General features: G+C 55.5%; 6 protein-coding genes across 6 annotated transcripts; 3 read left to right on the forward strand and 3 right to left on the reverse strand.

Moving 5' to 3' along the window:
- Positions 1–465: 465 nt before the first annotated feature.
- Positions 466–8703, reverse strand: BKA78DRAFT_290770 (beta-ketoacyl synthase domain-containing protein; the record flags this gene model as incomplete). Its single annotated transcript, XM_066885794.1, has 8 exons — positions 466–1272; positions 1325–3771; positions 4089–7285; positions 7335–7521; positions 7572–7920; positions 7973–8127; positions 8182–8438; positions 8489–8703. 8 exons carry the CDS (start codon positions 8701–8703, stop codon positions 466–468), a joined length of 7614 nt encoding a protein of 2537 aa, XP_066748688.1.
- Positions 8704–10414: 1711 nt separating this feature from the next.
- BKA78DRAFT_358160 (FAD binding domain-containing protein) lies at positions 10415–12047 on the forward strand (the record flags this gene model as incomplete). The annotated part of the gene is made up of 4 exons (XM_066892343.1): positions 10415–10573; positions 10630–11289; positions 11338–11735; positions 11786–12047. The coding sequence occupies 4 exons, from the start codon at positions 10415–10417 to the stop codon at positions 12045–12047; spliced, it is 1479 nt and encodes a 492-aa protein (XP_066748689.1).
- Positions 12048–13293: 1246 nt separating this feature from the next.
- On the forward strand, positions 13294–17069 carry BKA78DRAFT_348190 (cytochrome P450 71A23; the record flags this gene model as incomplete). The annotated part of the gene is made up of 5 exons (XM_066890592.1): positions 13294–13368; positions 13429–13939; positions 13989–14748; positions 14804–14936; positions 15531–17069. 5 exons carry the CDS (start codon positions 13294–13296, stop codon positions 17067–17069), a joined length of 3018 nt encoding a protein of 1005 aa, XP_066748690.1.
- Positions 17070–18230: 1161 nt separating this feature from the next.
- On the reverse strand, positions 18231–21107 carry BKA78DRAFT_334358 (putative Ku family DNA helicase). The gene is made up of 5 exons (XM_066890192.1): positions 20745–21107; positions 20638–20692; positions 19191–20589; positions 18460–19144; positions 18231–18399 (listed from the first exon to the last, which is right to left on the reverse strand). The coding sequence occupies exons 1-5, from the start codon at positions 20871–20873 to the stop codon at positions 18382–18384; spliced, it is 2286 nt and encodes a 761-aa protein (XP_066748691.1). The 5' UTR covers positions 20874–21107; the 3' UTR covers positions 18231–18381.
- Positions 21108–21363: 256 nt separating this feature from the next.
- BKA78DRAFT_300978 (uncharacterized protein) lies at positions 21364–22281 on the forward strand. Its single transcript, XM_066887321.1, has 2 exons — positions 21364–21627; positions 21801–22281. Exons 1-2 carry the CDS (start codon positions 21578–21580, stop codon positions 22270–22272), a joined length of 522 nt encoding a protein of 173 aa, XP_066748692.1. The 5' UTR covers positions 21364–21577; the 3' UTR covers positions 22273–22281.
- Positions 22261–25237, reverse strand: BKA78DRAFT_300980 (uncharacterized protein). The gene is made up of 2 exons (XM_066887322.1): positions 24512–25237; positions 22261–24456 (listed from the first exon to the last, which is right to left on the reverse strand). The coding sequence occupies exons 1-2, from the start codon at positions 24877–24879 to the stop codon at positions 22434–22436; spliced, it is 2391 nt and encodes a 796-aa protein (XP_066748693.1). The 5' UTR covers positions 24880–25237; the 3' UTR covers positions 22261–22433.
- Positions 25238–26162: the final 925 nt, after the last annotated feature.

The raw sequence follows: 26162 nt of genomic DNA on the forward strand, positions 1-26162 counted from the left end.
GAGGGACTCCACTGCTCTAATATACGCACCATTCGGTCCGGCCCGTCCGCCAGGACGCCCAAAGGAGAGCACTTGGACCGTTCGTGAGAAGCCATTGGGTCAAATCTTGCTAAAATGGCCAATAGAAGCTGTTGTGGACTTCTGGCCGCGCACTGCCGCGGAACGATTTTCGACGCCGCGGTGATCTGGGATTGTCTGGCCGATCCGCAATTGATACTCAGTAGTACGAGTTTTTGATTACCGTTTCTGGACGAATAGAGACCAAGGAGTTGTCAAAAGCTGACTGCAAGTCCTTTTGGAAATTTGAAGCGTAATAATGGCTCGAAGCGTAAGAAGCAACTTTATATCGAAACTCTGCGCTATGCTCTACAAATGACAAAACAAGAAAGACCAAAAACAATTCTGACGCCGAATATGCCCTTTCAACGCCGCTTCAAGATGCAAAACAATTTACAGAATCAAGGCTCATTTCACCTCCTCCAACAGCTTGCTCTTACCGGCCAAATCAGCGGCAAGCTGCATCAGTGGAATGTTGGCCATGATCTCGAACACACTGACCTCAACCTGCATCTCCTTTGAGATCCAGTTGCGCACCTCAACGGCCACAAGACTGTCAACACCGTACGCGCTCATGGGCTTGTTGGCGTCAATGTCGCTCGCCGGAACCATCATGAGCTTGGCAAGGCGCTCGACCATGGCCGCGGTAATCACATCCACCGCCGCAGTCATGTCTGAGCACCGCGACAGCTCATCGCGGAGAGAAATGGTCGAGCCAGAACCAGCGCCAGATCCTTGGGCGCGGTTCAGCAGCGCCGCGAACCTGCCATCCTGAATCCAGTACCAAGACTCGGAGTACTCGTTGAATGGCAGACCGCACATGACCTGGGCAGGGTGCGCTTCGGAGCCCTCCATGGCCGTCGCCATCAGACCGTGGAGATCCGAGTTGTGCATGACCTTCAGACCCATGCTCTTGACGTGGTCGACGTACTCGTCGTGCTCGGCGACGAAACCGACGCTGAGCAGGTAGCCGATGTCGATGGTCATGGCGCGGAGACCCTGCGAGCGGCGGTAGCTGGCGAAGTAATCCTGGAAGATGTTTCCGGCTCCGTAGTTGCCCTGGCCGCGGTGGCCCATCGTTCCGGCAAGCGAGCTGAGCATGACGAAGAAGTCGAGGTCCTTGGGGAGCATGTCGTGGAGGTTCCAGGTTCCGTGGACCTTGGGACCGACAGTGATGCGGAGATCGTCGGCGGTCATCTTGTCAAACAAAGTATCCTGCCATCTTGTCAGTGCCTAGCGCTTCGAATGCTCCTTGTCTGTGACTTACCTTGAGAACCATGGCACCAGTTACGCAGCCCTTGACAGGGGGCAGATGCTTGATCTGGTCCAAAACTGCCTGGAGCGACTGCCTGTTTCCAACGTCGCAGTTGAAAGCAAGGGCATTCGTCTTGTAAGTCTTGCGCAAGTTTTCGATGAAGGCAATGTTGTCTTCACCGCTAGCGGCAGACCTCGACAGGAAGACGAGGTTTCCGGCGCCCTTCTCGGCAAGCCAACGGCCAATCTCACGGCAGATACCACCAAGACCACCGGCCAGGATGTACGTGGCGTCAGAGGAGACGCCGACCTTGGGAGTGCGAGGAACGGCGGGAACAACGTCGTTGTCGTCGACGCGGACAACCACCTTGCCCATGTGCTTTCCGGTCTGCATGTAGCGGAAAGCCTTCTCAACTTCAGCAAACGTGAAGAGCTGAACGGGAGAGACAGGTCTCAGAGCACCGTTCTGAATTAGCTTGGCAACGTCATTCCACAAAGCGACAGCCCTGGGAGTAGGGTTGTTCTCGAAATCGAGAAGATTGACACCAATGTAGCTCTTGTTGTCAAGGAACGGCTTCATGTCGAGACCGGTGTTGGCGAACAGATCCGCCTTGCCGATCTCCAGGAAGCGACCAAATTTGGCCAAGCAGTGCCACGACATGCGGAGAGCCTCTCCAGCCAGAGAGTTGAGGACGACGTCGACTCCCTGGTTGTTCGTGGCTCTCATGACACCCTTGGCGAAGCTGGTGTCGCGGCTGCTGAAGATGTGATCCTCGGGAATGCCGTACTGCTTCATGATGAGCTCCTTCTTTTCGGCAGGGCCGACAGTTGCGAAAATTTCCGCACCAATGTGCTGTGCGAGGATGATTGCAGCCTGTCCAACACCACCGGCAGCAGCGTGGATCAAAACCTTCTCGCCCTTGACAAGCCCACCGGCGGTGACAAGAGCATAGTAGGCGGTCAAGAAGATCAGAGGCATCGAGGCAGCGTCCTCGAAGCTCATACCCTCAGGCATGCGGATTGCACCTTGGCTGGGGAAGCGGACAAAGGTGGCGAAGGTGTCGCAAGAAGCCGTCATGACGCGGTCGCCAGGCTTGAGGTTGGTCACAGCGGAGCCGACACGGGTCACGATACCACTGACATCGACACCGAGCTTGTTCTCGTTGAGGTTGCCCAAAGCAACCAGGACGTCCTTGAAGTTGAGACCGACAGCCTTGACCTCGATCTCGATCCAGTCCTGGGGCATGGGCTTGTGATAGGTCTCGTCCTCCTCCCAGCGGAAGGTGTCGAGCAGACCAGGGGTCTTGATGGTCAGTTTGAGAGGCCTACCGCAGCCAATGAACGAGACAAGCTCTGGCTCGCCCTTCGACTCGTACTTGCGGAGCGAAGCATCGACCTTGGGAGTCTTTTCGACGCGAGGCACAAAGATTGAAGTGCCGCGTGCGGCGTATTCGCCGTCCGGGCTCTCGCCACGGCTGTGGTCCAGAGCGAGTGCAAGAATTGCAGCAGCAGATGCCTCTGGGTTGATTGCGTCGGGCGTGTCGATGTCGAGGTTTGCAAGGATAACAGCGTTCTCGTTACGGATAGCGCGAGAAAGACCAACCATGAGGGCCTTGTGAGGCTGAGGAGTCTCCATGGCGGCACCGCCGGTAATCCAGCAGGTGCCAGCGGAGTTGAGAATGACTTGGCGGAACCTCTCCCAGCCCTCGTTGGTAATGTTGGCCAAAAGGGGCTGCTCCCACTCGGCAAGAGAAATGCAGTACTTGCCCTCAACATCGGCCTCAGCAAACGCACCCCACTGGAGGACAGTCGAAGCAAGTCCGCGAGACTGCAATGTCTTCTGGATTGTCTCAGCAAGAGCGTTGGACGCGGCCGTTCCGGTGCTGATTATGGCAAATTCGGACGCGGGCTTCGACTGGGAGACCACCGGCTTGGTCGAGACAAGGAGCGAGACAGGCTCCTTGGACGTTTCGCAATCTCCCCTTACGTTGACATCGACACCACTGAAGTTTGCCTTCTTGAGGGCGACGTCCCATTCCTCTGAATCGAGCAATGGACCGCCCTTTCGAGGGGGGTTGTCGTCTTCTCCGAGCCACCATCCAGGAAGAGGACCCATGACGAAGCCACAGAAGATGCGCTTGATGGTGACTTCGGAGAGGACGAGCTTACCGCCAGGCTTGAGAAGGCTCCGGCAGTGGGCCAATGTCTCTTGGATTGACTTGGTCGCGTGGAGGACGTTGGCGCAAACAATCAGGTCGAAACTCTCAGGCTGGAATCCTTGCTCCAGAGGATCGTTCTCGATGTTGCAGGTGCCGAATTCCATGATGGATGCGTCTTTCGAGAAACGTTCCGAGGCCTTGGCCAAGAAACCGGGGGAGATGTCAGTGAAGAAGTAGCGGGTGGCTTTGGAAGAACCATCCTCATTCCTCAACCGTTCGAGCACATGGTACGTGGTACCACCTGTATAAATTGTCAGCATTGGTTCCAGTTGCATAGTGGGTTGCAAAAGAAATCGACAAGTCTGGGGCAGGCGGGGTGTTCGAATGCTCCCTGTAGTTCCGTTCTCCAACTTGGTCGTTCGGCGGGTTGAACTCATGTGCCCAAATTTGGAAGTCAAGACAGATGTGCACAGAGAGTGATCATACACCCTGCTCCCCAAAGACTTGGACATTTGAGCTCTTGAAAGGATGGTTGCAGGGAGCATTCGAGTGTGCCACCCTGGAGTTGCCATTTCTTTTGTGACCCACTGTGGTTGCATCGTAGAATGGGTAACATACCTGTGCCAGCACCAATTTCCATGATGCTGAGGCCGGGGTGCTTGTCGGCAAGCAACCCAACATACTCAGCAACGTTGGAGTTGAAACTGGTTCCAAAAGCGCCGCGGTAGAAAGTGTACAGCAAATCTCCCTCCAACATGAGTTGCAGGGGCTCTACGTCGCGGCTGAAGATCCTGGGGAAGCCTTGGCCTATTCTATCGACCATTTGAAGAGTGATATCACCACTGTCGGAAGTGACAATACGCTTCCTGGCGGCATCCAGCTCAGCCTCGACCTGCTCGGGGTCGTTGGAGAGAGGCGGAAAGTCCTTGATGCGGTCGTGCATCCACTCGACGAAGAGCTTCCAGAAGCCATCTTGGGGGACATACTTCTTGCCCTTGCCCTCGAACCACTCAAGACACTGGTAAATGTAAACCAGGCAGACGTACTCGAGCTTGTCGAGGACGGAGTCATCGTCTTGGTTCGGAATCGTCCTCTTGTAGACGAGCTCCTTGATTTGAGCCGAGGACAGGAGATCCACGTCTGGATGCCAGACTTGGTCGAAGCACTGAGCTCTGGTCTCCTTTGCCGACTGGTTCTCGCTTGCACCGACGGAAGCAAGTCCAAGACCCTCCATGATGATCTGTGGAGCGGCAAGATCTTCGGTCGAAATCGCAATGGAAGACATCCAGGTGGTGTAGCTCGTCTTTTGAGCACTGGAGAAGCCGTGGAGCTTGGTGCCAGGAGTTGTCGGGATCTCGGCAGAGACAAAGATGCGGTCAAAGGAGAAGGGGACGACTGCCTCGTTCAGGGACTGCTCAGCGCCGCTGATCGACGGGAAGAGCAAGTGGAGAACAGAGTCCAAAGTGGCCGGGTGGATGACGCAGGGGTACTCGAAGCCTTCAGGCATGACTGACTTGGTGTCCGGAACAGTGATGACACCGTAGCTGGCGCTGTCACCTGCCCAAAGCTCCGACATGTTGCGGAAAGTCTTTCCGTAGTGCATGCCAATGGTCTCGACGGTGTCGTAGAGGAAGCTCCTGGCAGGAGTGGGGCATTTTTCCCTGGCCTCCAAGAAGGACTCCTTGTACCGCTCGTTCTCAAGTGTCATCTCACGCTGCATAGCAGGAGACATCGAAGACTTGTAGGTGACCGAAATGAGACCTCTGGCGTGGACCGTCCACTGGTTGCTGTCCTTGGACCAAGATGAGACAGTGAACTCGTTCAGAGTGGCCGAAGGCGCAGCCTTGGTGCCGGTTCTCCGCGGGTGGAAGTTGACCATGACCTCAACTCCCTTCTCGTCGTCAGGAACACGCAGCGCGTTGGTGATGGCAACGTCGCGCAATTCGTACCCGTGGATCTCTTCGTTGGGGTCTGCGATTTGACGAGCGCCTTCAATAGCCATGACGACCATACCTGCGCCAGGGTAGAGAATGTCGCCTTGGACCTTGTGTTCACGGATCCAGGGGTTCTCACCGCACCTCAGGAAATTTCTCCAAGTTGGCTCGGTGCAGCCTGGGACGGGGTATCCAATCAAGTCCATGCGGGGCTTTTCGCGCAGACGGTATCCGCGGCTGATGTGCGATTCTTCCCAGAAAGTCAAAGAATGATTCCATGCGTAAGGAGGAAGATCAACGAGCATGGAGACGTCGGAGGGCGTTTCGTTGATGGCGCTCAAGTCAACAGCACATCCCTTCGTCCAGAGCTCACCCATGGCTTGAAGCGCGGTCTGGACTCCGTCATACTTTCTCCTCAACATCGTGGTGTACGACAAGTCGCTAAAACGATCCTCTGTCCTGAAAATATCCAGGAGGTAAGACCTCAGGGCGGAGTGCGGACCGACTTCGACGAAGGCGCTCGCGAAAGCCGTACGGTCATGCGACTTCTTCGTCTCCTTTGAGTAGTGGAGCAAAGAACGGACGGCTGTGGTGAAGTTGACAGGAGAAACCAGGTTGTCGACCCAGTACGAAGCGCTGAGCTCCTCGGGTGCGATGAGCTCTCCGGTAACCGACGAAAACATGGCAATGGTGTCCTTGCAGCAGGGAGTCCCAAGGTTTTGAAGGGCATAGAGGTAAGCATCTTTGAAGACCGCCATGTGAGGCGAGTGATAGGCGACCTCGACCTGCAGCTTGGTACAGTTGATGTTTTCAGCCTTCAGGGACTCGTAAAGCTCATCCACTGCAGGCTCATCACCGGAAATGGTGCAAGCCTTGGGACTGTTGTGGCAAGCAACAACAGCCTTGCCGCGAGTAAGCTGTTCAAGACGAGCCTTCATGGAGTCTCCGCCAGCGCTGACAGCCATCATGGCACCCTTGAGGTATTTCTGGCCAACAGAGCCAGCGAATTGACCCCTGAGCCAAGCAATCTTGACAGCGGCCTCCTTTGAAATTGCACCAGCGCAGTAGGCAGCGGCGATCTCTCCACTCGAGTGGCCAACGACTGCGACTGGACGGATGTTCCAGCTCCTCAGCAGATCGACAAGAGCAACCTGGAGGGCGGTGCAAGCGGGCTGGCTGAACTCGGCGAGGTGGAGCCGGCTAACGCTCTCGGGACGGTTGAGCTCCTCGATCAAGTTCCATGGACATCCCAAAGCGTAGAGAATGCTCTGAGACGACAACAGGCTGTCAGAAAACGCTTTGAAAACGGTGAGACCCTTGCCCATGGTAAACCACTGGGCACCCTGGCCAGTAAAAGCGAACGCCATTCTGGGGCTATTCGAGTCGGATGAACGGGTGGCAGCTGGAATGCTCTCGAGATTGCTGATCAAGGAACCGACATCCGTTGCCACAGCAAAAGACTTGTACGGAAGGGAGGTTCGCTTCTTAGCCAGAGTGTAGGCCAGGTTGTCTAGGAACCTGGCATCGTGACCAAGCTGCTTAATTTCGAGGTATTCACTGAGACGCTTCACCATTCTCTTGACGCCGTCTTGGTCATTGGAGGACAAGGGAAAGAGCTTCGGCATCTTCTGCTGAACATGGCCATTCATGCTATTACCATTGACCTGGGGTGCGGCCTTGACAGCAGAGGCATGGCGGCCCGAAAGACCATTTCTGGCCAGATAAGAGGCAGCATCTTCAAGCACAACGTGCGTGTTGGCGCCACCAAAGCCAAAAGAGTTAATGCTAGCTCTCCTTGGACCATCATGGGGCCATTCGGTGAGAGTCAGGGGGATCTTGACGTTCTCAGGAAGTTCGATCTGGGAGTTCAATTTCTCAAACCTGGTGACAAAATTAGTTGGATTCCCCACTATTTGACGCGAGTACATACCAGAGATTCTGAGGAATCAGTCCTCGCTCAACAACCAGAGCGGCTTTGATCACTCCCGCAACACCTGCTGCACCCTCAAGGTGACCGATGTTGGTCTTGACTGAACCAACATACAGGTCATTCTTCCGGTTTTTACCAATAGTGCTGAGGATAGCCTTGGCTTCCAGAGGGTCACCGGCTTGCGTACCTGCAGGGCGTCAATTCTTGAAGTCCGTCTTGAGTCATTGGGTGACCTACCAGTGCCGTGGGCTTCGACGTAACCCGTCTCCGTGGGATCAACACCGGCTTGTTGGTATGCAGTTCGGATGAGTTCTCGTTGCGCCTCGCTATTTGGCAGGGAAATTCCGGGTGTGCGTCCGTCTTCGTTTGCTGCCGAAGCAAGAACCACCGCACGAATTGTGTCACCATCCCTCAGGGCGGCGTCAAGAGGCTTCAAGATGGTGATGCCGAAGCCCTCGCCTCTAGAGAAGCCATTGGCCTTGTGGTCCCACATCTGAGACTTTCCGTCAGGGGAAAGAATCTTTGCGGCACCCAAAAGGATACTCATGTCCGGGCCAAACATGAGGTTTGCACCTCCGACCACGCTCTACAGGATCATTAGCACTTGGTTCAGCTGCACGAATGCTCCCTGTACGTACCATCTCCGCCTCCCCAGTCCGGATGCTCTGACAAGCAAGATGGAATGCCATCAAACTCGAGCTGCAAGCAGTGTCGATCGTCATAGAAGGACCACGCAGATTGTAGAACCAAGCCAATCTGTTCGATGCCAGCGAGGAGGACATGCCCGTAGCATCTTGATGAAGTTAGCTGATCACTTCCTGTCGTCCATAACAGTCATAGAACTCACGATAAATTGAGGGACCATCGTTATCCCGAGAGTGAAGGCCACTGAAGTCAGAGGTGAAGGTTCCGATGTAAGTGGACGTGCGTGTTCCAGCGACGTCCTGCAAGCTCATGCCAGCATTCTCGAAACCCTCGTAGGTAGCTTCAAGCAGCATGCGATGTGTGGGATCCATGGCCTTGGCCTCCTTGGGCGTAATGGAAAAGAAGGGTGCATCAAAAGCCTTGAAGTCTTGGTTCAAAAAGTGTGCATGCCTGGAAGTTCTATGTCAACAAGGATTGTCACACCAAATAGTGCCTCAAGATGGACTCACCGAGGCTGGATGCTTCCCAGTCTGTCGGGGCTAGGGTGGTAGAAGCCATCAACATTGTAGCGGTCCTTGGGAATCTCAGTTCTGGCTGAGCGACCGTTCAGCAACATCTGCCAGAAACGTTCCGGGTCAGAGCCTTCCCCTGGCGCTCTGAGCGCGATGCCGACGATGGCGATCGGCTGGGAAGTGGAAGTTTGGGAGGAGATAGGGGCATGCATGGTGAATGGGTCTGGTAGGGGGTATCAGAGGTAAGTTGATTCCTGAAAAGAAGCAGTAGGATGCGTACATGGGACTTTAATACTCCCTGTGGTTGATAATTGAAGAGCTGCATGTGGAAAGCCCAGGCAAAGCCGCAGGAGGAGCTATGACAAGCCACAAACGTTGCCGCTCATTGCTCGAAGCGAAGTCCGTCCCTGGCCTGACGGTTGGAATCGTGACGCTGTCCAATTGCACAAGAACGAGACCCACGCGTGTTTGAGCATTGGGATGGTACGAATCAGCCAGCGGAGTAGCTCGCGAGTCGCAGCGTAGCAGAAGTGTCCGTTAGGCAGAATGGCGGCATGGTGCACCCTCCGACGCAAAGGGACTGATCAACTGCCGCTCGCAAAGGCAACCTGGGGAGGAATAGTGGGCTGTTCCATTCAGGCCAGCGGATGTAGAGAGGTCAGAGCGTAGTGTGTGCCTGAACTGCTGAAATGGGAAAGTAACTGGTGTGGGCCCATACGAATGCTCCCCGGAGACACTGATAGATTGACCTGTAGCAGCCTCGAAGCGGACCAGAGCTATGCGTGTGGACATTGACTCGGAGTACTCCATCGACACTCTGCTATCGCCGACCATCATTTGCTGGTGAGTTTCGGACGAAAGACAGCCCGATATCCGTGTCTGACGGTACCATGGGAGACTTTCCAGGTAATCTTCATAGATATTGAAGCCCCTAGGGTCTGCAAAAATGTGCTGAATTGTTGTCCAAAAACAACCATGCAGGTGAAGTGAAAGCCGCTTCGGACGTCTCCCGTAGTAGGCTGACATCACTTGCCGACTTTCACTGTTGGGTAGCTCCGGAAAACACTGGCAAAGAATGCACGTCGCACTCTAGCCATCATGATTCGTAGAAATTCAATCTTGGCACTCTGATTTTCCACGAAAAAGGACTGCCTTATTGAATCAGTTACGGGAGGAATGATCAACCATGGTCCTGACGGTGTGATCTCCGTCATCCTTGAAGCGCAAGATCGAATATCGCGTGGGACGTGTTCCACTGTGGAGAGACCCTGACTATCATCTTTGTTAATGTCTGCAATACCAATATTGTCTTTGATGTCTTCTATCTGAAGTTGGTCGTACGCTTAAACTTCAGCCCTGTGATATCATCAGACTTTTTGAAGCATATGCTTATGGATAAGATTACCTGCAGTAGACAATTTTAGTTTCCAGGTCGTTGGAATCGTACCCAAAGCTAACGCGGTGGCTTTTCGGAAGTTGTTGTAGTGTCGTCTTCCGTCTCGAGCAACCCGGATGAAGCACCAACCGGGAAGGCCCGACTAAGCTTCGCTTACCACCCACGTCACGGCCTCCGCGTCTTCGGTGTGTTTCGAAGCGACCAATGAGATTGCTGCGTTGGAGCACATTGTCTCTTGTCGACAAAAGGGGCAATCGTGTCCTCGGCGTTGCGATATTCAGGAACACCAACGAGGGGGAAATGCCAAGTCAAGGCACACGAGGCCTGGACTCTTGTTGAACACCACGAGGCTTGGTGCACGATGTGCCGGGTGGATATAGCTCCTTGTGTGATTGACAGGCGGGGAGCTCACCTTCGGATGGTCCGACGATGGAGAAGTCCAGGTAAAGGAATCGGCATTGCTCGACCTCACGGGACAGAGTCCACCTTGGAAATTCTCGTCGCAAGAAATTGATACGAACAGAGCCATGGGCAGTGTTACACCCCAATTGTCGGAGCTGGAGGCGCAGAAAGAAGAGCTCCAGTCCAAGCTGGGCCCGAAGCTCTCTCCAAAGGCAGCAATTGCTTTCCCGTCGTCAGACGAGTATGAGAGCTCGAATTTGCGCTTCACGGAGTATGAACGACCGGTGAGCATGAAGAGCTTGAAAGAGACTCGCCTGAGCCTTGGACTGACTCTGAACAGACGTACTTCGCTGCGGTCAAGCCGACGTGCGAGCAAGATATCGTCGAGACTGTTCGATTCGCAAGATCGAGGAGTATCGGCTTCTCTGTTCGCTCGGGACATCACTGCGTGACGACGACCATGAGGAGGCTCCAAAACGGCATTCTCATCGACATGCGATCAATCAATCACATGACTTTCGACGCAGACAAGCAACAAGCGACAGTGGGAGGAGGCGTGATCACAGACGACTTTGCGAAATTCCTTCAAGGAGTCGGCATGGAAGTGACGGTTGGCTCTTGCCCAACGACTGGTGTTATTGGAGTAGCGTTTGGTGCCGGTCTTGGGCGACTACAAGGCAAGTACGGCTACCTCAATGACAACATGGTGTCGTGCAGGTTGGTCCTTGCAGACGGCTCAGTCGTCGTCGCTTCGAAGGAGTCACATCCCGATCTCTTCTGGGCCATTCGTGGCGCTGGTCACAATTTTGCGATTGCGCTGGAAGCCACATTCAAGGTGTACCCACAGGAAAGTGGTGGGCTGCATCATTCGTGGGACCTGGAGTACAAGTTGGACCAATGCGAGGCGGTATTTGAGACGCTGAACCAAGTCCACGAAATCATGCCGCCGGAACTGTCCATTTTTGTGCTTTGGAGGAGAGAAAGTGCTGGCGGACACAAGGTAGGGTGCTTCCAGATTTGTTATCGCAGTTGAGCTCACAGGATGCAGCACTTGATCCTCATCAACCTCGTTTGGTCCGCCCAACCTGACGCCGCCGCTCCATGGGTCCAGAGATTTGAAGCCTTGAATCCGGTACTGAACAGTGGAAAGGTCAGTTGCACTTGGGCCGACCTTCCGTGGGAAACATACGGAGGCCAAAACAAAGCACTGTCTCGGCCCGAGGTGTGGAAGTTTGCTCCAAACAAGATGATGGGAGCAGTGAGTGTGAAGAGTTTCGACTTGAAAACAACGCGGGCTTTCTTTGAGAGTGTCAAGGAGATGAATGAGAAGTGGGCGGGCAAAGGATGGTTTGGCGCCATGTTTGAGTGTCTGGCACAACATCGGACAAGGGAGTTTCCAGACGACTCCAGCGCCTTCCCTTGGCGTTGGGGCTCAAATCATTTCCTGTAAGCTTTCATGCACGCGATCAAGCGACAGTGAAGAGCTGACGAAACAGGATGATGACGGCGACTCCAGTCGACATGCAAGATCGCGAAGCCTTCGAGACCCACCTCGACAAATGGAAGAAGACATTTATCGAAGTTTCCGGGTACGGCCGGCTGCAGCAGTATGTCAACTACGGCAACACCACGTCGACGATGCGAGATCCGCCCGAAGCACTATACGGATATGAGCCATGGAGGTTGGAGAAGCTCCAAGCCTTGAAGAGGCTCTACGATCCGGACAACGTCTTTTGCTGGTACCAGCCGCTCATGTGAGGGTGAATAGTAGGCGGACGCAAAGGGAATGTCAGCTCCAAAGCAGGGTGGGGATGCTCGAATGCTCCTTGTCGTCATGAAAGTTCGAGCTCAAATGTCCAAGTCTTTGGGTGCGCAGGCACTTGAGCACTCCCTAGGCCTACAAATCTGAACTTGGTGAAGAATAATTCTCATGCGCCGAGCCACACGACATCGGCGAAAAATCTGGACTTGGCGCTTCATGTTGTTGCATGGTCCACTGTGATAAGAAGCAATAAAGCTCTTAGCAGTTGAATGGATGGAATTGAGAACGGGGAGTTGTCGTGCACGCGGTAGACAGGCTCGGCGCTTTGCCAATGTAGAATTTGATTACATACACCCAACGAGCAAGCTGTCGCCCATTCTCTCGAGTCTCGACAAAGCAGCTGCCACGCGAGCTTCCATCCAAACCGTCCACGAGCGCGACTGATTGGCTATGACGCGCGAAATTCGTCTCGCGCTCGCGCCCAGGATCCCTGAACCCCGCGAAAAGGGCCGTAGACCCTGTGTCATTCAATCGGCAGCATCCGAGAATAAGCTTCGGAGGACGACCACCGCGCGACCCTGGCAGCTTCCAAAAGGGGACACAGGCGGTTGCTTGACCGGGCCGGCGTGCGCTGGCGCCAGGCCGCCTGAGGCAAGAGGCTGAACCTCAGACCAGGCGTGTGGGTCTCAGATCGACTCAGCACCACGTTGTTGCTCCTGCCGCGGGGTGCTAGCCGAGGAACCGTTTGGTTGGTTGGTTGATGCGGCTATTGCGAGTCCGTATGCTGCGCGCAAGACTTACTCGCATGTCCCTCGTCGTCAGGCCACTTGCTGCGACCAGGTCTGAATGGAGCGAGTCGTATCTTGCTCTCAATCGCCAGCCAGCCGGTCAATGAGAACCTGGATATTGGAAAACGTGGACGAGATCGCATTCCCATAGGTCGACGGACTAGTCAGGCACAAGGAGCTATGGCGATGGACTATCAGGGTCGTGCGGACTCGCCGTGGGACAGCTCCCCTCCCTTTACGGCCGTCAGGGCGCCTAGGTCCGAGGATGCCGTGCGTGGTGTAGTGAGATTGTCCTAGAGACGAAGAGGTGGGCTCGGGGGTTTGCATGAGGCCGAATTGACTTTTGGGTCAGGAGGAGGCCTCTCATAAAGCGGGAGAAGCTGCTTACCTACTGCAATTTTGCCCGGCCGTTGCCTCCATCTGTTGCTGGGAAGATATACCGTAGCCAGGCAAGATGGCTGATGTTGACTTCAAAACCATCCTGTCCAATTGGACAATCGGAAAGGCAGTACTGGCAACATTTGCCCTGGTGAGAGGACTAAATCTGGCCGAATTTGATGTGCTTGGAAGCTGACAACTCCTCGTGCAGCTCGCCCTCTATGTTGTCGGATCCGTCATCTACAACATCTACCTCCACCCTCTTCGAAAATACCCAGGCCCCAAGCTGTGGGCGATATCAAGAATACCATGGAATTGGGTAAACCTGCACGGGCGACTGGCGTGGCGATTGCGGGAGCTGCATCAGCAATATGGGCCGGTCGTACGTATCGCGCCGGACGAGCTGAGCTACACGACGAGCACCGCTTGGAAAAAGATTTATGGGCAGCGGACGCCTGAGTTCAGCAAAGCTCTTGACGGCCGCGGCTTGGCGCCCCCTTCAATCAATGGAATAAAGGGCATTGTGACAGAAGATCAAAACCGCCATTCAAGACTGCGGCGTGCCATTGCGCCGGCGTTTTCAGAGCGTGCGTTGAGGGACCAGGAGGGCTATCTGCAGTCGCACTCGACGAATCTGGTCCAACAGCTCAAGAAGAGGTGCTACGAGGGCCCTCAAGATGTGGTCAAGTGGTTCAGCCTGACGACTTTTGACGTAATTTCCGGTAAGATCCTCTGGGAACTGTCGATTCGAGCAACACTAACGAAGTTCAGATCTCGCATTCGGCCAGCCTGCTGGCTGTCTCGACAACGCCAACCAGCCCTGGCTTCAGGTAATTGGAACACGAGCTAAGTCGATTGTGTGGTTCCAATTTGCCATATACTATGGCTTCTTCGACTTCATGAACTGGCTGGCCCCCAAGTACACTGTACAGGCCCGGCAAAAGCACATCGAGCTCACATCGGCCAAGGTAAATCAACGGCTTGCCAAGAAGAACCCGGGCAAGGACTTCATGTCCTACATTGTTGAGAACAAGACGGAGCAGCTGTCGAACCTGGAGCTAGTCATCATGGCGAGTAGCTTCATTGTGGCGGGCAGCGGTACGGGCGCCAGTGGTCTCTCCGCTACGGCCAACTTCCTTCTTCGCAACCCAGAAAAGATGCAGAAGCTGGTCGAAGAGGTACGAGGTGCTTTCGCTTCTGACGAAGAAATCACCATGCAGTCGACGAGCACCCTCAAATACCTGACGGCTTGTATCGACGAGAGCATGCGTCTCTACCCTCCTGCACCTTCAACTTTGCCCCGATTTGTGCCTCAGGGAGGCGACGAGATCGACGGTAAGTGGGTCCCGGCGGGCACTGCCGTCGGCGTCCACCAGTTCAGTGTGGGACACATGCCGTGGAACTTTAACAGGGCGTCCGAGTTCATTCCAGAGCGATGGCTGGAGCTGCCGCCTGGATCCGAGTTTGCGAACGATGATCGGGCGGCGACGCAGCCGTTCTCTTACGGCCCGAGAAATTGTATCGGAAAGAGGTGAGTTCGATTCCACATCTTTTGCGCACAATGTGCCCATCGCTAATTCATGCAGTTTGGCGTATGCTGAGATGCGCATGATTCTGGCAAAGCTGATTCTCAACTTTGACATGGAACTCGCGTATCCAAACGAGCCATGGTGGGAGAAACAAGGGACCTATATCGTGTGGGAAAAGTTGCCACTGATGGTAAATTTCCGTCCGCGACAGTGATGCCAATAGGGCAAGATATTCCTCAGCTGTGAAAGCGAGGCTTAGTAGCAAAGTCGTGCAACATAGCTACTTATTCCCCGTGTATTTTCGGGTTGAAGTGTTTGAATGCTCCCTGGAAATGTCATGAGGACTTCGTCACATTCTAAATTGACATGCGCAAGGTGCTTGAATGCTCCCTGTACGGACGCTCTACGATATAGACGTTTCAGCCTCTCGTGCATGCTCCGACATTTGGTACCAAGCCTCGGAGTACAAGTTGCTCTTTACTTGAATTTTCTTCCGCAATTCGAGTCCGGAACAGTAGATGGCTAGAGAAGTACGCCTGAGTGCGGAGGACGACAAAGAACGAACGACAAGGCCTCATAAACTTGGCCCAAATCCTCGTATGGACCAAGTCTTGAGTCAGCTCGGGCCGAAAGATAGGCCAATGTCAAACCAGGAAAAGGGCACGCTGCCAAAGAGGCGCTCGAGACAGTGCGCCGTCGTTCGCGTATAATAAAGTATGGCGCCAGGGGCCAGCAGAACCACCCCCAAATTCGCAAAATACCACTAACGATGCTCTCGAGCAAGGTCCAGACTCTAGTGCCACTGGCACTTCTGGCACTGCTGGTCGTCAACCTCATCGACCGGATAGTGCGCAGACTTCGCATCCACCGCAAAGCCAAAGCGCTCGGCTGCGGCCCCGTACCCGTCGAACCCACCAAATGGCCACTGGGAATCGACATGGTGCTCGCAGGGCTGCGCGCCGACCGCGAGCAGCGGACGCCGGATTTCGTCGTCGCCCGCTTCAACGCCATGGGTCCGCGCTACACGTGGCGCATCCGCATCTTGGGCACCGAGAACCTCATCACGGCGGAGCCAAAGAACGTGCAGGCGGTGCTGGCGACGCAGTTCAACGACTTCATCATGGGCGCGGCGCGGCGGACGAATTTGAAGCGTGTCCTCGGCCGCAGTATCTTTGCTGTCGATGGCCAGGCGTGGCATGCGGCGCGCGAGGTCGTGAGGCCCATCTTCTCGCGAGAAAACGTGTCTGATCTGGCGTTGCTGGAGCAGCACTTTCGCCTCATGTTGCAATGCATGCCCGTTGGTGGCGATGGTTGGACGGGCCCTGTCAATCTCGCCGCTCTGTTCCCCAGCTTGACCATCGACTCGTCGACCGAACTGTTCCTGGGAAAGAGCACGCACTCGCTGCTCAGCAAACTCCGCGGACGCGAAGAGGACAACAACTTCCACGCGGCGTTTGAGCGCGTGCAGCAGCTTCTGGGAATTCGCATGCGTCTGAGGAGCTTTTACTGGCTGTATGGAAACAAAGAGCTCGAGCGTTGCCTCAAAACTTTGCACAAGTTTGTCGACAAGGCCATGGCTGAGGCCGCAGCAGAGCGTGAAAAAGGACACAACAAAAAGTACGACTTTCTCAACACCTTGGTCTCGCGCTGTTCAGACCGCGCCGAGGTCCGCGAGCATGTCCTGGGATTGCTCGCCGCCGGCCGCGACACGACCGCGTCGCTCATGAGCTGGTCGTTTTACTGCCTAATCCGGAATCCGCGCGTATTCGAGAAGCTCCGCAGCGTTGTGATTGAAACCTTTGGGCCGTATCGGGAAGAACAGAACGAGATTACGTTCGAAAAGCTGAAAGGTTGCTCGTATCTCCAACACGTCATGAACGAGACGTTGCGACTGCATTCGATCGTCCCATTCAACAGCCGTTGTGCTGTCCGCGATACGAATCTTCCAACAGGTGGCGGTCCTGATGGCACAGATCCTGTCTTCGTACCGGCCGGAACTGAAGTAAACTTTTCGACGCACGTGTTGCACCGGCGACATGACCTGTGGGGCGAGGATGCTAACGAGTTTGTGCCTGAGCGGTGGGAGAAGAGGAGGCCCGGCTGGAATTACGCTCCGTTCAACGGCGGCCCGAGGATTTGCATTGGACAACAATTCGCTCTCACCGAAGCGGGCTACGTGATTGTGAGGATGCTGCAAAAGTTCGAGGCGATCGAGGGAATAGACGTTGATCCGAGTCGAGACTACCACAACTTTACAATTGTGTGTGCTCCTGGCCCGAGAAAAGAGGGAGTGAAGGCGCGGTTGAAGGTAGCAGGAGCTTGATGGCTTCGAAGAATATCAGCTGAATTCCCATGTTTGAATTGGTTATTTTTTCGAGAACTTCAAGTGTTCTCCATGTCCATCCTCAGAGCTCCGAAATACGCGCGTCCCATAATACCTCCACGTTCCTCTGACATTGCACGCAAATCAACATTGTCAAGCGTCCGGAAACTTGACCCATCCCGGTTGCTGATCAAGTTGAGTGCGTGCGTGTGTACGGGGAGCATTCAAGCGCCCCGCGGCCAGAGGACACAGGCATTCATTTTGAAGATACGAAAAGCGTGGCCAATAGAGCTTTCAATCGGTCGACGTCGAGAAAAACCTCGTCCTCAAGTAATTATCCCAATGTACTGCTGTGCCGCCATTGGAAGATGCACCACTCACCTCCATGAAATTGCGTAAATCCCCAAATCCACTACTCCCGCTCCTTCCCGCCCCTTGACCCTACCTACCCCTCTCGCCTACGCCCCGAGTTGCCATTGCCATTGCCATTGCCAAGCAACCCACCCTCACAAGCGCTGCATCTGCCCTGTCGACTGTCGAGCCTGTGGCCTGTGCTCCCCTCTCCGCGTGCAGCGTTGCACAACGTCACTTTAATATGTCCCTTACCTCCGCAGACACAGCAGCAGCAGCAGTAGCACAGCGACGTCCACCGCAGCTCCAAAAGGGCCGACGAGGCAGGCCAACCTACGCAACTCTAGCCGGGCGGGTGGGCCCTGTGCCGCCAAAACCCAACCAAGCAAGCACCAAGCCAGCAGCAGCAGCAGCAGCAGCGCACCGACCAAATGCGTAACTACGGCGTATGTATCCAACAGCCAACAGCCAACAGGCAGGCGCCGACAACGGGCGACAGGCAGCGGTGGCACAAGGGGCTGCACAAACGGCAGGGAAGAGATTGAGGAAATTTTTATTGCAGCGCAGGAATCAGGAAGGGTTGGGTACATAGGTTGGTGTGACGGGGACCCAACACGACGGGTATTACCTCGTGGACGGAGTTATTGCCAATCAAAGAGGCGGTAACCAGGCTGCGGGAGGCGTTGCAGGCAGGCGGGAGATTGCTTGCAAGCGCAGTTGCGGTCGCCGTGTGCACGCTGTGGAAGGAGAGGTGGTTGAAGTGTGCGATGTGTGGTGGATGGGGATAGGACGGGGCGGGTGCACATGGTGGGATACATAGGTGGCAGGCTGGCAGCATCGGTGGAAGGCAAAAGACAGAACGCAAGAAGGGTATTGCTTTGATTTTTGGGCCATGCAAGGGCCGGCGGGTGAGCTGGCCGCCCTGTGCAGTGCAACGCATGGCAATTCCATGGCAGCTCGATCATCTCGACGACATGAACTGTGCGTGGACGGTCAGTGAAATCATTTCACGCAGAGCAGATGGGAAGGCAAAACTTACCGCCTTTGCCTCGTCCTCGGTGACATCGCTCACTTCGCTCACGCGCTTGTCGATCAAGCCTAACCGATTCGCCTTGGCCAGATACCACATCTCTCTTCGGTTCATTCCGAGTTCTTCATTCGTGATGCGCTCCTTCAACCCCCTCAAAAAGTCGTTGAAGATGCGCGGCTCTTCCAGCTCCACCATCTCCTCCTTGAATACCCGTATCGCCTCCACTGCCCTTCCGTAGCCGCTGCATCCCATCGAGTCTTTGATGTAAGCGTGAATGACTTGAGCTAGTTGGTCTGTTATGCCCTTGATGGCGGCAGGGTCGTCCACCGCCATCAAGGCCTGCTTGAATTCCGGAATGGCGTTTTCGGGGGTAATTTTGACGCGCTTGAGTCGAGTGCCGCCGAGCAAGGCTTCGACGTTGAGTCCAGAGAGGGGCTTTTCGAATTCGCGCGTGCGCTTACGGCCCTTTTGCTTGGGTGGCACACGCTTGACGTCTGCTGCCTTGATGAGCGTGTCGAGCTTGGCTGCCGCTGGCTTGAGGACGTGTTCGGGAGGCTGCATGTAGCGGGTGAGAATTTCTGGGGGAGGAGGTAGTTCGTCCATTGGACGGACGGCACGCCAGCGGATCGCTTGTTGTATACGGTGGAGGACGGGAGAGTAAATGTCTTCGAACTGAGCATATTCGGCGGGGTTTCTGGCAGAGTTAGAAAGTCTTGGTGATGACTGGGAAGAATAAATACCCTTCTTCGTCTCTTCCAGCTTGTGACAGATCCATGCTATCCACATAGTCGCTCATAGCCTCCATGAGGTCTTCATTGGGGAGGTTGCGATGCTTTTCAATCGTCTTTCCCGATATCGTGACAACGCGGTCTAAAGGCGGGAAGCGGTAACCACGCATGTCCTCTGCAAATGGGAGCTCGCAATCAATAAGACACTCGTAATCCGCGTGAATCTCAGGCGCCAGCAGAAGTATGACGGGCGGTTTCATGTCCTTGGGTACAAACCGCGCAATAGCAAACGTGTCGAGTTCGTACAAGGCGTGAACGAAGGACGAAAGCGCCATGCTGGCCTTGTCGTTTGCCTTTTGAGCAACGATGATGTTGGTACGGGACATTTGCATGTAGCGATCAAACTTATCCGCCGGAACGAAGCCGATGAGGTCGAGGCAGGCCTCTGTCACGAGTTCTACAATGTCCATTTCGGACTCGCTGATTGGAACGGCTGTCCTTCCGTAGTTGTAGCCTTTCGAGAGGTCTTGTTGATCCACATCACGCTTTCCACCTGGCGCGCCTTCTTCATCGACATGATAGGTCGTGGCTGATTTGACTGCAGCGAGGCTGTCTGGATCTGTCTGCTGTGGCCAGCTACGACTTTCGACAGGAGCGGCGGAGGAAGGCTGGGCGCGAGAAGCCCCGGCATGAGAAGATTCCGCATGAGAAGTTCCAGCTCGTGAAGACTCGGCATTAAACGGCCCGGCCTGAAAAGACTGGGCTTGAGAAGACTGAGCCTGGGAAGACTCGCCCGGAGCAAGGTCTGACCTATGAACATACGAACTCGCAGTCGGCGGCCTCGCCACCATAATCCTAGGATATCGCTCGACGGGAATCTCCATGGCATTCTCGCCAGTTCCCAACGCCAATGGACCTCTGTACGAAGGAACAGGTTTGACAGGCTTGACGCGTGGGATATCCAGCTCATCAATCGCCTGCGCCATGGTGCCAAACATGCCGCCGCAGTCCTCGGCAAACTGGCGGAGAATCTCTTCATTCGTGGCCTTGTCGGGGTCTTTGTCTTCTTCCTTGACGCCGTAATCTGGATCGTCAAAATCGACGCCAAGCACGACGAGGTCGACGTTGTCGTCCTTGAGCTTTTGCGTAATGTGACCCAGGTCGTCCGGATCCAGGCTCCCGCGGCCGTTGGTGATGAGTACAATGCGGCGGATGTACTTGAGCTGGCGGCAGTGCTTGGATATCATCTCCATGGCGACAACGAGCGCAGAAATGGCATCGCCCTTGTTGGTGTTGCTGGGCCGAATCTTGTCGCGCAGCTCGCGCACCTCGGGCATGAGGATCTGGCCGAGCGGCTGCAGGGTGGAGATGTGCTCGTAGCCCTCTTCATTGTCCAGAAGGTGCACGGTTTCTAGATCTCGTCAACTTCGTGGTCCGCACTAGTCCAAGGGCAACCGACCGTCAGTCCTGAGGCCAACGACGCCAATATGCAGCGTCTTGCGCGCCGTCGAAACCTGGATTTCTCTCATCAGAAAGCATTCCACGTGATGATATCTTTGCACTCACCGTCGTCGTAATCTTATCCCAGACATATCGCATACACCAGTCCAGATCCGACTCTTCTCTTCCCCCACGCGCCTCGCCCATGGACTTGGCGACATCGACAATGTAAACGATAGCTTCCTTGTCCGCCATCTTGACGCACTAGCGCTGGAGAAACTGAAGAAACAAATCAGGGCGAGAGCAAGGCCGGCGCGTCGCGCATTTTTGTTGGTTTGTGTCCAGTTCAAAGAGGACCTTGTTGCCTGCGCTTGTCAAGGCAGCAACGCGTTTGTGGTTGACAGGAACGCCGCCAGTCGGTCGACGTGCTGCGTCGAGCAGATGCGTCAGCGCAGAGTCAGGGAGGCGCGCTATCACGTGAATCATGACTCGCTCGGATAGCTCTCATCCAGCTTCCGAGTGCCCAAGCTTCATGTCCCGGGTTCTTTCTCCAGACTGGGGACGAAAGATGGGAAGCAGTTCAACTCGAATCACCACAAGACTGATGTCACGAAATGAGCATCAGCAACGCCAAAGCTTACCCGCGCTTCGAGCCCTCCGCCACTGAGCAGTCCCGGACGGGAAGAGGCGCGGGACAAGGTGCATCACCACTCAGCGCCCACGCATTAGAGCATTTATCCCTGCATCCCGCGCCACTAGTAGAGCATGTACATTGACGACATCATCACCTCGCCTTGTCCCACCTGCCTCACTTCTATTTCTTCACATCACCTCTGCAGTCTCAATTGCCGCATCTGAGCCTCATCTCACCCGCAGATCACCGAGACACGACACCCACAACAGCCTATTTTTGAGAAAGACGTGAGAGCGACGGACAAGCTGCTGCGCCAACTTTCGTCATGTCGTCGTTTGCGAGCCTCCGCGACCCCGCGCCTTACCACCTTCTCGCGTCAGTCCATCATCCATCTCCCTCTATTCCATCTCTGCCTTGACACCACACCACACCACCACCATCACGACTCTCTGCATCTGTGCCTCTTCACTGCCACCACCACCACCATCGTCATCCCGATCACCACCACACCTTCCCGTCCCCACGTCCAACACTAACCCACACCACAGCTACGGCACCCTCCTGGGCAGCACAATCTTCCAAAGCTTCATCGGCGGCGTCGTGGCCTTCCGCGTCCTCCCCCGGCCGCAATTCGCCTCCCTGCAAACGAAAATCTTCCCCGTCTACTTCAGTCTGCAAACGGTCCTGCCCATTGCGCTCTACCTCACCGCACCCCCCTCCTCCCCCCTCACCTCGTCCCCCGTCGGCGGCTCCACAGCGACAGCGCTCATTGCAGCCATGGGCGTGGCCGGGCTGGCGAACTTGGTCGTCGTGGGCCCGGCCACGACGAGCGTCATGAAGGAGCGCAAACACCAGGAGACGCGCGATGGCAAGAAGAGCTACGATGCGGGGCCGCATAGCGCCGAGATGCAGGCGTTGAACCGCAAGTTTGCCGTCATGCATGGGGTTAGTTCGGCGATGAACTTGGTCGTGTTGGGGGCTGCTGTTGCGTATGCGTTTTTGATCGGGGCGAGATTTTGATGTCGTGGCTTAGGGGGGGATGGGGATGGGGATGGGGAGAGATGAGGGAGTGTGGAGGTGGGAAATTGGGTTTTGGGTATTGAGGTATCTAAGTTTTGACGATCTATGGATGTGTCTGTTCAGTTGTGCGTGTGCTATGCCATGGCTTTCTCCCCAGGTATTTACAACACCTGCCCCACCTCAGCCGCATTTTTCGCCCAACGCTCTCCCACGTCCTCGTTGACCCAACGCTCCACCGTCGCCGCCACCTCGCCGACCAACATGGCGTACGTATCTCCGACAAAGAAGAGGCCACAGTGAGCGCCAACCTCGTCAACGTCGCGCATGAAGACGCGGATCCAAGTAGGATCGGACGCGTGGTTGGAGGGGAGCATGCAGAACTTGCGGTCTTTGGCTGGTTTGGGGGGTTTGAGGTTTGCTGAGGAGGTGGATGGTTGAGGGGAGGAGAGGTGGTGGGTGGAGGATGGTGTGCGTGAGTGGTGCGTGTGTTGCGAGGAGGGGACAGGGGAGGGTGAGCGAGAGGGAGACGCCGAGGGATGATGAGCAGATGGAGGGGGCGAATGGGCGGGGAGATGCTGTTGCTCGACAGACGGGATGACATCGTCCTTCTCCTGAGCTTCATGCTTTTCGTCCTCGTCCTGGCGTTCGTCCGCTTCTTGCCCAGGCTCCTGCTGCTGTGACTCTTCATGTTCATCTTCAGGGGGCAACCCCAGCATGCGTCGTTGGACGCGCAGCCGCTCCGCCTCGGCAGCCTTCATGCGCTGACCTTCTGCCTCCACGCGTTGCCGCTCTTGCTCTAATCGCAGTTCCTCGCCCGTCTTTTGCGTTTCTTCGGGCTTTTTCTCTCCACTGCCAACTTCCTCTGCCCCTACGGTCACATCCGATGTGCTCTTGGTCTGCTTGAGTTTAAGCTTTTCCTCCTTTGCTCGTTCTTTAGCACGTCTTTCCTCTTCTTTTCTCGCCTCCTTTTCCGCTTTCAGTGCCTGCTTCTCTTGCTCCTTGACTGCATTGTTGTGCTGCTTTACAGCCTGCTTGTACGCCTTGACAGCGTCATGGTGTGCCTTTTCAGCCGCTTTGCGCGCTTTTGCGTCAGTCTCTGCTGACAAGTCTGGCGTCACAGGCCGATCCGGCAGCGGAGGTACGTCTGGAAACTTGATTTCCGGGGCGACTGAGGGCGAAGAGGGCGTTGCAGGTGTAATCTCTGTTTGCGGAGGGATGCTGTCTGCTTCTGATAGGGGTCGCGGCGACATTTGCTGCATGTCACCAGAGCAGCGCGGAGACGCCGACTCGGAACGAGAATGATATGGTGTCAGATATTCCACGGTATCCCTTGCCATATCCTCCTGTCCTGGAGGAGAGTTCAGTGATGGATCCAGACTGCTACGCAAGGACCCAGAGTCCTGGTAACTCGAAGTCAAGCTGAGCTGTGACATGCCAGCACTGACGTCAGTCATCTGATCCATGCTCCTATTTGGTGAGGCATCGCCAGATTTGACTGGCTTTGGGCGTCCCGTGCTGGCGGTGTAAAAGTTGATGAACCTAACACGCGGGACAGGCAGTGATGGGCGGCCTTGAATTGCTGCCTGTCTTTTGGTCCCGTCCTCTTCTTCAAGCGCTCTTATCCGCTTGTACCTTCTCTTCAGTTCGTTGTAGTCAGCCATGGCACCCCCAAATTCGAGATGGGACTTGACAAGCTGCTTCGACGCCGTGACCAGGCTGTCAGAGTGTTTGTTGACAAAGTGCCAAGCGTTACTCCACCCCTTGCGGACGGGAAGGATGACATCGTTCTGGAAAGAGGGGTTATAGTTTGGGTCAGACGGGTTGGTGGAGAACAGGGTGTTGATCCGAGGAGGCGGTGACGCGACACCGCTGCCATCACCCGTTTGGAAGGACTGAAGCGTAGTAGTACTGGTTGCTTGCGAGGATTGGCTCGCCACGCTAGACTCGGGTTGACGTTCAGGTGACTTTTCGGGGGCGGGCCGAAAGATACTGGATAGACCGCTCTTGATAACCCCGGGGTGCATTCCGAGGAACGGGGTATCGAAGCTAATGGTCCCGAGGATACGATGCCGCAACGGCTGGGGACTCGCGCCAGGAAGAAGCACGACATCAGCAGTCAAGAGACCTCCCATCGAGTGCCCCAGTAGAATCACGTCGGTGTCGGGGCCAAGATGAGGTTGAAGCCTGTAGTGTCAACGGCCAGCCCACGTGGCTACCAATCAGAGGGGCCAAAAATTACCATTTTGAGAATTCCTCGGTAGCGTATTCGAGCCGGCGTCTCGAACGGTATCTAGGGTATATCTTGGTGTGAACGGCGTGCGTTTCGCTCAAGGTCAGGGTGACGACATTATGCAAGTGGGCAGGGAAACTTTGGAAGCTCGTTTCGTCGCCCATGAAGCCATGGACGAAAACCAGTAGGAGGGTGCGGCGCGGGTCATGGTGGGCGGGTGAGTCTTCGGGAAGTAGAGACTGGGTCGAAGACGAGCGCGGGTCGTGAAAACCACCAGAGGCGCCACGGCCGTACGACGCGTCTGGTTCAGAGGGCGTCAAGTGTACTGTATCGGAGCGGGAGCGGGAGTGGCGGGGCGGAAGAGGCGGTGGACTCATGGCGGCTCGTACAGTACGTACAGGACAAAGTGAGAATGACGGCGCGGCTACAGGCGCAGGATGGACAAGATAGCCTTCACGAGCATCAGATCATCGGGTTTCTCGTATTCGATCTGGGGGCTTTGCTGGAGGCTGAGTTATGCAGACAGAGACGTGGAGGGGAAGCGGCGGCGGGCCTTGAGAGGTCCCCTCCACCACAGGTTCTCATGTGAAAATCATGGTGCCAACGAGGCGGTGATCAGCGATGGGATGTTGCAAGCTGTCAATCGTGTACGGGGCGGCGGTGTTGCGGGGTAACCGATGACGACACACGCAGCGCAGCGGGACTGTTGTTGAACACGTGAGGGGAGAGATGCAGGTCGAGGAGGCGGAGGAGAGGAGAGGGCAGCGAGAAATGATGAGAGGGCATCGAGACGTCGAAAGAGGAACAATAGTTAGTCCGACGCTCTAACCGAAACCGGAAGAGCCACAGAAATGAATCGGCTAATCTTGTTTGTGGCTTCTGGCGCGCATGATTGGCCACAGACGGACGGTAATCGTTTTGGGCAGGTGTCGGCCGGCTGTTTGCTGGTCGGCCCGACGCTTCTGGACGGACGCGTGGGAGCCAGGGAGAAACACGCCAACGGTGTGGGATATTTTTAGCCTCTTCATTCCGTAGCCTGCGTCGCCATTGTGCCCATAGTCCTTCTGGCGAGCCCTGCAACATTTCAATGACGATGGCACAAGCCTCTGTTGTCGTCAGTCGAGTACAAGTCATCTCGTTGCTCTGTCCTACGACGACTCCAAGTACGACGACTTGGTATCACGGCCATCAGGCACGCCAAGCTAGCCAGCTTGTTGATGATTCTGGGCCCTCCCGCCGCAAGCGAACCGGCTCGTACCTGTGCAGGTATCGCTTACAGCTGGCGTTACGAGCCTATACAGCAGCGCTACATTGGTAACCTGCAGCAACATGCAAAGTTGAATGAATTGGTCTCGACGCCATGCGGCCAGGACCCAAGGGACTCGATCACGGCGCCCGACAAGGCTGGAATGATGGAGTAAAGTCCCTGGTGCTGACCTGACGTGACGGACCGTGTTAAGACGATAGATGTTGACATCGGGACGCTTACCGTGTCAATACTAGGAGCGTGACGCTTGCAGACGACAATTGACGGACGTTGACTGTTTTCGAATTGAAACCGAGAACGAATTGGATGATTTGGAAGGCCTGGCGAATCGGTCGATGGTGGGCTCTGTAACAGATGGTTGTCGACGGGCAACCTGCAGCACGTCGACCGGGA

This window comes from Phyllosticta capitalensis (genome assembly GCF_038381095.1).
Source record: "Phyllosticta capitalensis strain CBS 128856 chromosome Unknown BKA78scaffold_1, whole genome shotgun sequence".
NCBI classification, from domain to species: domain Eukaryota; kingdom Fungi; phylum Ascomycota; class Dothideomycetes; order Botryosphaeriales; family Phyllostictaceae; genus Phyllosticta; species Phyllosticta capitalensis.